This window comes from Lolium perenne, chromosome 2, assembly GCF_019359855.2.
Source record: "Lolium perenne isolate Kyuss_39 chromosome 2, Kyuss_2.0, whole genome shotgun sequence".
In the NCBI taxonomy this organism is placed as follows: domain Eukaryota; kingdom Viridiplantae; phylum Streptophyta; class Magnoliopsida; order Poales; family Poaceae; genus Lolium; species Lolium perenne.
Genome location: NC_067245.2, coordinates 184454483 through 184467188, shown reverse-complemented (window position 1 = coordinate 184467188; position 12706 = coordinate 184454483). Strand labels below are relative to the sequence as shown.

Below are 12706 nucleotides of genomic sequence, written 5' to 3'. Positions count from 1 at the left end.
ACCGCCTCGCATGAGCACCTCGGCTTCCTCTACAGTCAAAGCATCCTCGACGCGATATCGTTCACGACACTCCCGTTACGCCTACTTTCGATTTCTCTTTAGTCTGACCGTCCATGACGTTTCCATTATTCACGTTACTACCGCTACGACTGCGGGGAAGTGCTAGAGATATATTTGGTAGTGTAGGATTGTAATCTAAACCTACCTTATCTCTGGAAAAGCTTTCTTAATCTCAAAGACTTGTACTCTATATGTACTCATGCGAGGGGCTCAATATACACCATATTTAGTCAATCTCCCTCCCTCTCTATCGTTCTACAGCTCGAACAAAAAACGGAAAACATACAATCCTCTCTCGTCTCCAACGACTCTGCATTAGCTCCATCGATCGCGCGCGCTCCGTGGCTGCCATGGTTTCGGCTGGCGATGGCGAGCAGCCGCTGCAGCTGCAGTCCAAGAATGTATGCGTGGTGGGAGCCGGCATGGCTGGCATGGCGGCTGCGCGCGAGCTGCGGCGGGAGGGCCACGCCGTCACGGTCATGGAGCAGAGCGCCGACGTCGGCGGGCAGTGGCTGTACGACCCGAGGACCGACGGCGACGACCCGCTCGGGGCCGCGGTGCCGGTGCGCGTGCCCGGCAGCATGTACGCCTGCCTCCGCCTCATCAGTCCACGGGAGGCCATGGGGTTCTCCGACTTCCAGTTCCTGCCAAGGCACGGCGTCGCCGGCCGCGACCCGCGCCGCTACCCCGTTCACCGGGAGATGTACTGCTACCTCCGGGACTTCTGCGACGTGTTCGGGCTCATGGACGCCGTCAGGCTCAACACCCGCGTCCTGCGCGTCGCCGAGACCATGCCGGCGTCGTCGACGCGACAATGGGCGGTGAGATCCGTGCAGCTCTGCGACGGCGATGAGAAGGAGGAGGTGTTCGACGCGGTCGTGGTGGCTACCGGCCACTACTCGCAGCCGAAGCTCCCGCGCATCAAAGGCATGGAGGAGTGGCTGCGGAGGCAGATGCACAGCCACTCGTACCGGACGCCGGATCCGTTCCGCGGCGAGGTGGTGGTGATGGTCGGGTGCGGGGACAGCGGCAAGGACATCGCGCTGGACCTGCGCCGCGTCGCCAAGGAGGTGCACCTCACCGCCAAGTCCACGGAGGAGGCCATGACGCCGGCCATGTCCAAGATGCTGGCCAACCACGCCAACCTGCACCTCCACCCGCAGATAGACCAGCTGCACGGCGACGGGCGCGTGGTGTTCGCGGACGGCTCAAGCGTCGTCGCGGACACGGTCATGTACTGCACGGGGTACACCTACTCGTTCCCGTTCCTGGACACGGACGGCGCGGTGACCGTGGACGACAACCGCGTCGGCCCGCTGTTCGAGCACGTGTTCCCCCCGTCCCTGGCGCCGTCGCTCTCCTTCGTGGGCGTGCCGAGGAAGGTCCTGATACCGTGGTTCTTCGAGGCGCAGGGGAAGTGGGTCGCGCAGGTGCTGTCTGGCCGGCGGGCGCTGCCGCCGGTGGAGGAGATGCTGCGGTCCGTGGAGGAGCATTACCGCGCCAGGGAGGCCGCCGGCGTGCCCAAGAAGTACACCCATGACATCGGCGGCGTGGAACCTCTGAAGATGTACGAGTTCGGGGAGAAGTACTGCGACTTCCCGCGGATCGAGAACTGGCAGAGGGAGCTGATCCTGTCGTGCATCGCGGGACTGAACGAGGACATGGAGAACTTCCGCGACCGAACCGACGACAGCGACAACGTCCGGAAGGGCCTGCAGAGATGGCACAGCTTAGCTGCTCCACCCCAGGCTCAAGACGATCAAACTGTGGCTGGGAAAGATACGGCCGCCATTGAAGTTGATGTGCAGGCCATGGCTAAGCTTCTCGTCAACTGAAGGCCACGATGCACTGCCTGAGTAGCTACCGTCATTTGGAAGAAAAAAAAGGGGGTGTGCATCAATCGATGCACTGCCAGAGTTGATGCTTCTAATAAAAGCTTGTGTGCATTCGATAAAAAATTGGAAATATATCTTTTACTGAATCTATTGGTACGGATTGATATTGTAGATCTTCGTATTTTTGTATATATATTTAGTCTATGATTTGAATTTTAACTAGATTTCTACATCAAGTCTCTTAGCCAAATTGATGGTCAAAACTGACACTCGAAATACACGTGTGCTGTGTGTAAATAAGGGCTGAGGAAATAACTGTTAAACTCAATGAAATGGTCCAGTGAGCAAAATGTTTTGTTCGCGGCAAATAGATGATGCTTATCTGTAAAACTGAACTGAAGTTTTGAGAACTCATCCAGACCGGACGATTTGATCTGCAGGTAGATGGAAAACCTGCGTAGAGATGGGAGATGCCCTAATTTAGAACTGTTGCTAGTTCGTTAGAGTGCAAAACATGAAGAATGAGAGCAGTTTTATGGCTCATGCGTGAATTTTGATTGTTTGCCCTTCATTCCTTGATTCTGCTTGTAGCGGATCCAACTAAGGACCCCCCATGAGCAAGCGAAGCAGCGTACCCTGTGAATCTTGACTTATCGATCGTCCTGTAATGATAGATAGAGATTATTATGATGGAGTGCATGTAGGTGGTGGTGGAGGGTGGCTTGTCAGGTTTAGCTTCAGAAATTTACTTAGGCTCAAGAGTACACTGAAGATGTTAGTTCAACATCTTGAGAATGAGTACACACCAAGAATGATAAATTAAAGACATGTATATTACAGATTCGAGGTTTGCCATGTTCTGTTTCAAGCAAACACTGGGTTTATCTGAATCAACATATCATATCAGGGGCTCTAATCTTTCAGGCACCAGTTTGAGCCATTCTATGTGGTGCATTGTTAGTGCCATGAAAATACTAGGAATGAGAGATAAAACAGGTACACAACCAGAAACTCCCAATTGGTTTTACATGGTCAAGAGAACATTCCATATCAACATAATCCACCATCAGTTCAATGCTAATAATTTGCAAGTAGTATTAGCTTAACACTTAGCATACAACAGTACAATCACAGTATCATATCTGTCTTTTCAACGCGTGTACCGACCTGAGTGCAATCCCTAGCAAACATGCAGCTTTTGCCACGAGAGCACCCCTCTCCATCCCAAGTTAAACTGAAGCAAAAGGCTTCTCCTAAGATATGAACAGAAATGCAGCGTAGATGATCCTTCCTATATAACTCAGCAACCTAGATGCCAGATCGGTTCTTCAGAAGAAGATGGTTGATATCCCCATAGCAAAGCACCCAAACGCTACCCATGGGCTCAACCGCTCACCTGTTTAACCAACACGAGAAAGATTAATCTTGAATGCTTGAAATAAAAAAAATTATGGAATACCTTGTTCTTTCGAAAGATTGTGGGTAGTTTATGCTTTTCATCGCATGAGGTTGATAACATCTCGTTAAGTAAATAATAAGTACTAATCAACAATTGCTGCACAAAGCCACTATGAATCAAATGAAAGCATGGCGATGTTGACTTTTGTGCTGAAGGGAAAATTTACTAATATAGAAACAGTCGAATAACCTATGAACACATATTCAAATAAAAAAATTCAGAAAACAGAAACCAAGTGATGATTTCTGAATTTCCAACTGACAGCTACCATATGGCCTTCCCTGCCGATTTTCCGCTAATATATAGAAACTTGAAGGGAATAAAGTGTAATTGATTGTGGATGATTAAGACTATTCTTAAGTTGATCCATCTTAATATTATATACAAGTCCATTTTCCAGGCCAAACCGAGTTCAGACATTTCAGCCTCTAGGTATATTTCAAATAAAAGAACCTAACAAGATTAAATGATCTACGAAGTTCATGAACATTCATTGGACAATCATTGGTATAGAATGTAGAGATATTACAGCTTTTTCATTTCCTTAATTTATTTAAAGGTGTAACAAGATAAACAAAACACAAAGCACTTAAGCGTATTTTTGTATAAAGAAACAGTAAGTCTTCATTCTTCACCAAGAAAAAGGATAGCCACAAAGTACCAGAACTTAAGCAATTAGCACCTTGATCCTCAGCCAACGTTTAGAAAACAGTTTGACAGATGAAACTAAGTGCATATACACTGACAGAAATCAATGCTTCAAATTAAGATACATCAGGTTTGTGAGCAATTGAACGAGCTAGCAGAGTATTTGAGCCAGAAGGAGAGAAAGGAGCATACGTATTCTGGCTGCTTTCCAAAAGAAACCACGAAATCTACAAAAAGAAATTCATGTCAGAAAATGGCAAACAGTAGAAAATAAAACAGTGTTTGCAATTTGTCCTTCTGGTCGTATGTTTGCGCTGAATTTGGCCAGGGCCTTTCAAACCTAGTAACAAATTTTAAGGGCAAATTGCATACAAAAGTAGTTGCCAGCAGAGATATCATAGTAACATACAAAATAGCATTCAGAGGCCTAAGGATTCGTTGGCACCATACCTCATAGAAACATTTGCATTGCTTAAAACCTCCTGGAAAGACTCCAACTATGCAAATTCACCATATAAACTTAAAAAATACATAACACTATAATGGCAGGTTTATGTGTTTTGTAGAATCCAATGGATAAAAGAGAACCGGAATATCTTGTTCCCTAGAATTAGCAAATGAGCCTCATTTTATATATTCAAAAAAAAAAAGGAATAGGGTTTTTAGAATTCTTCCACATCAAGCTTCATCTGAAGCTACAATCAGAGTTGCAATTCACTCTGAATCAGAGTATATATGTGGTCGAACAACCATAAGTTTACGAATCCAAATTAATATACCCTAGACCCAATAGCTACATGTCGCGTTGCCCTAGCCACACCGAGAATCCATGTGCAAAGGAAGCAATACAGCACTTGTTCCTACTGATTTTGACGGTACAGAAAAAGGTATTTGCCTTGGCGACAAAGGAAAGGCAAATCGCATAGAGCAGAGGGTGCACGAAGAAACCCCTAAATTACTTTTCAATGACGGGAAGCGTAGAAGATTACCCGGTTCGGTCGTTGAGCATGGCAGGGAACTGCATCTTGACGTAGGTGCAGGTGCAGATCACCAGCAGCACGACGACGAGGAAGGAGTTGAAGTTGAAGAGCGCCGACTGAAATCACGCGAAGAAACGACGATTAGATGGGCAGGCAGATCCGCGGAATCAGTGGAAGGAGGTGATGAGACGCGGGGAGGGGAGGGGAGGGGAGAGGGTTCAGGGCCTCACCATGGCGCTGGCTGGCTGGCCTCCTTGCTGAGCTGCGAGTGCGAGACAGGAAAGGGCGGCGAGCTGGGGAGGGCGATTCGGTAACCTGGCCTGGATCTACGGCGTTCAGGTGGCGATACGAGCCTATTGCGCGTGTAGGGCTGTAAATTTTTCTTTTTTAGAATAGTGTAGGGCTGTAATAAACTAGTCAGTTTGAAGCCGAAGCCCAGGTAGGAGATTTTGTTTGATTTTTTTTTAGGAAAAGCCATCACCGCGGATTTTATTACTCCCTCCATCACACCGAGGATGTGGGACGGGCGAATTTGCAAAAACAAGTTCATAGAATTTCCAACACAACGCGCCATCCACACGCTCTTCTTCCTTCCTCACACCGCTCTCTTCGCCCCGCTTGGATCACGGCATTGCTCTCCCTCCGCCGATGAACGTCGCCTATAGCTCGCCCTTGCTGCCCCCGCCTCCGTCATATATCTCCCACACGCCGCCCCCCTCCAAAGTCTAGCTCCCCCATAAACGAATACATAAGAGATTATGCGGGATAGCTCAGCACATGGGCCGGCTGTTCTTGTATTATATACTAGATAATACCCCGCGCTTTGCTGCGGGAATTAATGAAAATAATATAAAGCATTTTTAATAACTTCTCTTAAATCTAGCATTGGAAAGTGACAGTGCAATGTGTCAAATACAGTTCCATTTGTGATAGGCTATATACTATGCTAATGATAAAGTGTGTTGGAGATAGTCTTAACTGTACTGAGATTACTCAGGCAGTGAGAGTTATTTGCACCATTACCATTACAAAGTAATAATAATAATAATAATAATAATAATACATATAAATTGCTGATCTGATTTGTTCTTATATGGTACCAATTTCCATGCGATTGGTATATTCAACAATCTCTTCTAGAAAGGCAAGAACAACACAATGCAGTTTATTTCCCAGCAATACACATGGCATCTGAGAGCCCAGTAAAATATCTGAAATTTTATGAGATACGTACAAAAGGAAGTAGACGCATTAAATGTAACCAGCCATGCATATTCCTCTCCCGGAATATAGAAGAATGACACAGATTTAGATCACTACCATGGAGATATAATACACACGTATGGCAGTAGAAAAAACATCTCTTTTGCCAAAATCGATAGTGTTAAACTGCTGTGAATATTGATACTCGATCGTATGGTTTCTGAAATGCAGTCCAGGGCACAGCCTAACTTTTCTAAATAAGAAATTCGACATCGTTACATGGTCACGTAGCAGACAAATTTCAGCAAAAACTGAGGTTTGATGTAAGGGGACAGCAAAGAAGCTAGTGTCAGGAAACACTGGTTAACCTTCAATTCAAGAAAGATCAAATTGCCTGGTAGAAAAAAGAACTTCAGGTAGATTTACTAAGTGGTATCTTGATGAGTACCTACAAGGCAGAAGGATGATCAGTACTCAGAATGAGTGACAAAACAGAAAGAGAGATGAAACTAAATATTCGATCGCAAAACATACAGAAGGAGAGAAACACACATCTGTAAACGCGTACCTTTTTGGAGCCTCGCAGGGTACTATTACCGTTGATACTTAAGATTCAGCTGGACCAAAGATGATGTTGTTAACCACCAAGTTATATTGCAGGTCTGCAGCGTTGTCCTCATTTGAAGATCAGGCCAGAGCTGGTAAACCATGAAAAGGCAGTACGAAGTAAAGGATCGGACACCCATCTGCCATGAGGAGAGATGACTGAACTTCAAATTCGTCTATTCAAGAGCAACGGTTTAACACGGCGAAATCTCGACCAGCAGAGGAGGGGAACGGAATAGCTCTTGATCAGGAGGCGTGCATCAGGTGTGGGGAGGACGGGAACGGAGCTGCTGCGGTATTTAAACTGGAGAGCAACTCTGCACTAATTAGTGCTGCCATTATTCAATGTGGAATATGAAGGAAATGGAAATCCGTTTCTTCCGCCACTAAAGCAACATGATTTGGTGGAATATGAAGAGGGAGATGGTAATCAATATGGAGCATGTACGGAAGATAAAACTTACAGAACACGGACTGAACGGCTCCCTTGAATCTATGGAGTCAGAAGATGACGTAGCATCACAAATGTTGACAATATGATGTGGACCAATCAGAGCCTTGCTGATGTGGGTAGCTTGCATGTTGAGAGAAATAATGTAGTGGGGGTCTCCTATTTAGGAATAGAAGATAACAGAGTTACAATACAAGGTACAAAACGTATATGTGTCCAATGGAAACACGTATTCTAACACCCTCCATCAATCTCAATCGGTGACAAAAGATTGAGATTGCATCTACAATGCTCATATAAAAGCAACGGGAGTGGCTTAGTGAAGATATCTACAACTTGATCTTTAGAAGAGATAAATCTGAAGTTGTTTCTGAGCAACGCGCTCACGAACGAAGTGAAGATCAACGTCAATATGCTTCATCCTTGCATGAAACACCGGGTTCAATGTAAGTCCCTTCAATGTTGTCACACCATAACACTGGAGGTTGCGATTATGTTACACTAAGCTCCTGTAATAACGACAGTACTCGATCTAGACAATGTAGACTGCTTACGAGCACTCCAGGAGATCAGATTACCGCCATAACATATAGCATATCTCCCGTGGATCGCCGATCATCCATATTGCCAGCCCAATCAACATCAGAAAACATCGAAAGCAGATTCGAAGAGGAGGACCGAAGCAGTAGGCTACTATCAATAGTGTGGCGCACATACTGAATAATGCGCTTAACAGCAGTCATATAAGGAGTGCGAGGCTCATGGAAGTACTGACATACCTTGTTGACAACAAAGGACAAGTATGACCGTGTCGATGTAAGATACTGAAGACCAAACAATTAACATTTTAAACCATGATGGATTAGATACCATCAAGCCTCTTTTTTAGTACCGTTGGAGACAAGTATTTATGCTGAGCCTTAACGATTACAATCTGACATTTATGGGAGGCAAGGAATGGCGCAAGAAATGATGAGGTTTTCTGCATCCGAAAAGAATTGTCAAGCTTATGTGGATATGGTGGTCGAGCACTGCCGGCACTATTGTGATTAATGTCGGCACCGCCATCTTTGTGAACTCTCGAAGGATGGCTATTGGTGTGATTCTTGATGACCATGGATGTTGCCTGTCGGGTTTCTGTGAGCATCAGAATGATGTCACCTCACCTGAACTTGCTGAGTCCTTGGCGATGAGAAGGGCGATCTAGTTTGCGAAGGAAGAAGGCCATCAACATATCATGGTGGCTTTCGACAATTTATCCCTTGTCTTGTGTTGGACCGGTTAGTGTTGGGCGCGGTGGTATCAGATATCAAGCCGTGTGCATCGTCATGATGCAGAAGCCGGGGTACACCCCCATTTCGGAAAAAAAATCAGATATCAAGCTGATTGCGGCCTCGTTACCATCTTGTACTTTTCGTCATATTTCTCGTGGCTTGAATGGTGCAGCTCACTTGTTAGCTCGCTATTGCGAGAACTCTGTTTTTTAAAGTTTCCATGATCTAATCCCGGAGTACATCCGGCAAATTCTCTATACTGATGTTAAGTTATGAATAAATGTACGCACTTTCTCTCAAAAAAAAGTTCACTAAATCCGAATAATATCTTTTGCATCAACAGTACAGCGGAATGCAAACTCTGTGAATTACCAATCCCTGAAGTTGTAGAGGGCCATGAACCATGCGTGCAAATGTAATCGTCGAACAACTGATAGCCAACGTTCATCGTGAGAAATCAGGACATGCCAAATTAAAATTGCCATCACCTGAACCGGCCGAAAATTAACCAGAGCTCAGCTATTATCCCAACTTGACAGCAGAATGATCTTTAAAAAAAGACTTGACAGCAGAATTCATATATGATTGCTAGATAAACAATGGTAACAATACTAGGTTGGCAAATCAAACCAAGACTAAACACGCGAAATTATACTAAAGTACTCCTCTGATCTTGGTACAGTAATACTCTCGCTGTTGCATTAACAATACAGCTGAATGCAAACTATGCCAATTACCAATCCCCAAACGACGCATGCAAATGAAATGGTCGAACAACCGACAGCCAACATTCGTGCATGAGAAATCAGGACACGCCAAATTAAAACTGACATCGCGTGAACTGAATGAAAATTAACCAGAGCTCGCCATTATCCCAACTTGACAGCAGAATTCAGACATGATTAGATAACAAAGGTAACAATACTAGTTTGGCAAACCAAACCAAGACTAAACACGCGAAATTGTACTACTATAGTACTCCCCGATCTTGGAATAAATCTGTCTGTTAATTGCATTAACATACAGCTGAATGCAAACTATGCCAAATACCAAACCCCAAAGTTGCAGGGATCCATGAACTACGCATGCAAATGAAATGTTCAAACAACTGATAGCCAACGTCCATGCATGAGAAATCAAGACATGCCAAACTAAAACTGGCATCGCCTTAACTGAATGAAAATTAACCAGAGCTCGCCATTATCACAACTTCACAGCAGAAATTCATGCAAGAGCAGTCTGGACGGTTGCAAGTAGATAACAATGGTAACAATGCAGACTAGAGTATTACCAACCAAGATCGCCTTGAACTTGGTAGTCTTGGTTGCAGAAGTGCAAATTAAGCAAACTCTATCCGTCACAGACACTAATTAGTTCCTTCCAAAACAAGGCCATGATCCACCGATCGAGATGACATGAAAACAAGTGGTGCCATGCCATGCAATGCAAAGCTAGTAGAAGGCGCCATAGGGGTCATAGCCATCCTCGTCCTGCACATACACGTCCTCCACCTGATCATAGCAATCGCTGCTGTCATCCTCCTGACCATAGCCGTCCTCGCCGCCCTGGAACACCCCGGTGCTGTCGCCGTAGTACTCCGCCTCTCCCAAGTGCTCCGGCGGTGCATGGTGACCGTCGAGCTGCAGGCTGTCTTCCTCCTCGAAAGCAACCGTGGCGGGTCCGTTGGTGACGAACACTTGGTTGTCGCAAGCCGCGGCCTCGTTCTCGACGGTGAGAATGCCGGTGTACTCGCCTTCCTCGATGTCGTCCTCGACGGTGAGAATGCCGATGTACTCGCCTTCCTCGATGTCGTCGTCCTCGACGGTGAGAATTCCAATCCCAGCGTACTCCTTGTAGGCGTAGCCCTGCTCCCCGACGACGTAGGCACCCTCCTCGTCATCGCCGCTGTGATCTCCGGGCCCGATGACGTAGTCGCCATCGCTGAGAAGTCCTGTACTGGCGACGTAGTCGTAGACATCCTCTTCCTCTTCCTCGTCGTCGTCGGTGACAGCTTCACGTCCCAGAACCAGCAGCTCGAAGTCGTCGGAAGAGAGGTCGCCGTCGTCGTCGGAAACGTAGTTGGAACGTACCAAACTGAGGCCGGCGCGTTCCGTGATCTCCGTGTCCAGTGGACCAGCTGTGAAGCCTGGGGAAGCGTAGTTGGAGCGGACCAAGCTGAGGCCGCCGCGGTCCGTGTCCGTGTCCGAGATCTTGCTGCTGCTCCCGCCCGCATGGTGTGGCTCGGGAGCGCGTGGAGCGGGAGGCGGCGTGCAGGGGCGCACATGAGCGCGTGGTGCGGGAGGCGATGCGCGGGGGAACACCACAGCAGGACCCGGCGCGCGGTGGAGGTCGAGCACGGGGACGCTCACCGAAGCGCGTGGAGCGGGAGGCGGTGCGCGGGGGAGCACCCGAGCAGGACCCGGCGCGCGGTGGGGCTGGGGCACGGGGCCGCGAGCGACGAGGCGCGCGGCGTGGACGATCTCCCGGGCAGGTGGAGGCGCGCGTGGCGGTGCGCGGTGTAGCTGGGTCGCGGGGGCGCGAGGATGCGCGTGGACGTTCACGGGAGGCGCGCGGGGAGGCCCAGGGGCGGCGGGGCAGAGGAGGAGGCCGAGGCGGAAGGCGGTGTAGGCGTCGACGCAGGCGTACTCCACCTGCTCGACGGAGAGCCTAGGCGCGTGCCACGCGCTCATGGCGACGCTGACGGGCTTGGTGATCCCGTGGTATCCGAGGAAGCGCCGCGACATGAGGTCGACGGAGGCGTTCCCCATCCCGGTGAGCGCGCGCAGGTCGCGTCCGCACTCGACGTGCAGGCCGTAGTGGTCCCGCAGCATCCGGCGGTCGTATGCGGAGCCGTACCCGACGAAGACGACGCGCGGGTCGGCGAGGAAGCGGTGGAGCGCGGCGGGCACGTCGTCGGGGTGGACCTGGGCGAGGTGGAAGACGAGGCAGCGGTGGCCGACGCAGAGCTGCAGGGTGGCCGGCGGCGGCGTGTCGGCGCGGGCGCGGGCGCGGACGGGGGTCCACTGGACGCCGAGGCCGACGACGAGGCGGGCGGAGCGGAGGAGCGGGTAGTGGAGCCAGCGGGTCTTGCAGATCCAGCGGCGCGCGTCGCCCGGGTGGGCGGTGGCGAGGGCGGCGACGCGGCGGTCGAGGACGCGGACGGTGTAGGCGTCGTGGTCGGGGATGGAGCGGCGGAGGCGGGTGGCGACGGGGGTGGCGTCCATGGCGGCAGGAGACGTGGGGGTGGGGTTTCCTCCTCCTGCTGCTGCGGGGAATCGGTCGCTGGGGTTTTGGAAACGAGGGTTTGGAAATGTTGGGAAATCTCTTGTGGAGTCGGGTCAGAGAAGATGGAAGGCAGTTAGTTTTTACTCCACACAGGATTGGGATTGGATGGATATAATCCACACTAGCTAGGCCGTGTCACCGACTTTACCCCAAAACGATCATGCATAGGATGCTCCCTCAGCCTATTGACCACAACAACTAATTACCGCCAGGTATTTAGACCTCGATTTTTCTGCTGTAAAAAATTAAATACTTTGTATTTAGCTATTTTGATTATGGCGCTATTAGATTTGGAATTATTTTTTTTAGAACTCGCAGGAGATCTGCGTGTCATTGTATTAAGCATAAAGAAGCGGACCATGATGTCCCTTACAAAGAAAGAGAGGCCACCACACATACCACCCTAACTAACAAGGGCATAGCTGTCGAACATCTCTTAGGCTGGTGCCAACGCGGGCGTTAGAGCGGGCGGTACCGCCCGCCCGGAGGCGAGAGCGGGGCGATAGTGAGGTGAGACGGCAGCGCGGGGCGGTGGATCCACCGCCCGGCAGTAGCGCCCGCTGCCGCCCGCGCTGGCGCCGAGAGGGGGGCGAGAAGGGGGCGAGAGCGGGAGCGGCGCGCTGGCGGGTGGGGGCGGTAGCGGGGCGAGAGCGGGTGGCGCGATTTGATTCATCCACGTCAGCAAGCTGTTGGGTGATGTGGAGGAGGGAGAAGTGAGAGCTGGGACTATAGCCCGTGCACTGGCACCATGGGGTGAGAGTGGGGTGAGAGTGAGGGCAAAAGCTGACGTGGCGAGGCTATAACCGGTGATTCATTGGCACCAGCCTTAGCTGCCTACCTCTACACTCACACCAGATCCTCCACTCCTCAAAGACTAGGCTCAAAGTAACATTCACCGGCGACAT

General features: G+C 49.3%; 3 protein-coding genes across 3 annotated transcripts; 1 reads left to right on the top strand and 2 right to left on the bottom strand.

Moving 5' to 3' along the window:
- Nucleotides 1-317: 317 nt before the first annotated feature.
- LOC139835243 (flavin-containing monooxygenase FMO GS-OX-like 8) lies at nucleotides 318-2041 on the top strand. The gene has a single exon (XM_071825158.1). It carries the CDS (start codon nucleotides 411-413, stop codon nucleotides 1893-1895), a length of 1485 nt encoding a protein of 494 aa, XP_071681259.1. The 5' UTR covers nucleotides 318-410; the 3' UTR covers nucleotides 1896-2041.
- Nucleotides 2042-2892: 851 nt separating this feature from the next.
- On the bottom strand, nucleotides 2893-5364 carry LOC127334101 (uncharacterized). Its single transcript, XM_051360515.2, has 4 exons — nucleotides 5213-5364; nucleotides 4992-5098; nucleotides 4195-4229; nucleotides 2893-3291 (listed from the first exon to the last, which is right to left on the bottom strand). Exons 1-4 carry the CDS (start codon nucleotides 5213-5215, stop codon nucleotides 3224-3226), a joined length of 213 nt encoding a protein of 70 aa, XP_051216475.1. The 5' UTR covers nucleotides 5216-5364; the 3' UTR covers nucleotides 2893-3223.
- Nucleotides 5365-9645: 4281 nt separating this feature from the next.
- On the bottom strand, nucleotides 9646-11834 carry LOC127334100 (uncharacterized). Its single transcript, XM_051360514.1, has one exon. It carries the CDS (start codon nucleotides 11738-11740, stop codon nucleotides 9968-9970), a length of 1773 nt encoding a protein of 590 aa, XP_051216474.1. The 5' UTR covers nucleotides 11741-11834; the 3' UTR covers nucleotides 9646-9967.
- Between the last annotated feature and the right edge of the window lie 872 nt (nucleotides 11835-12706).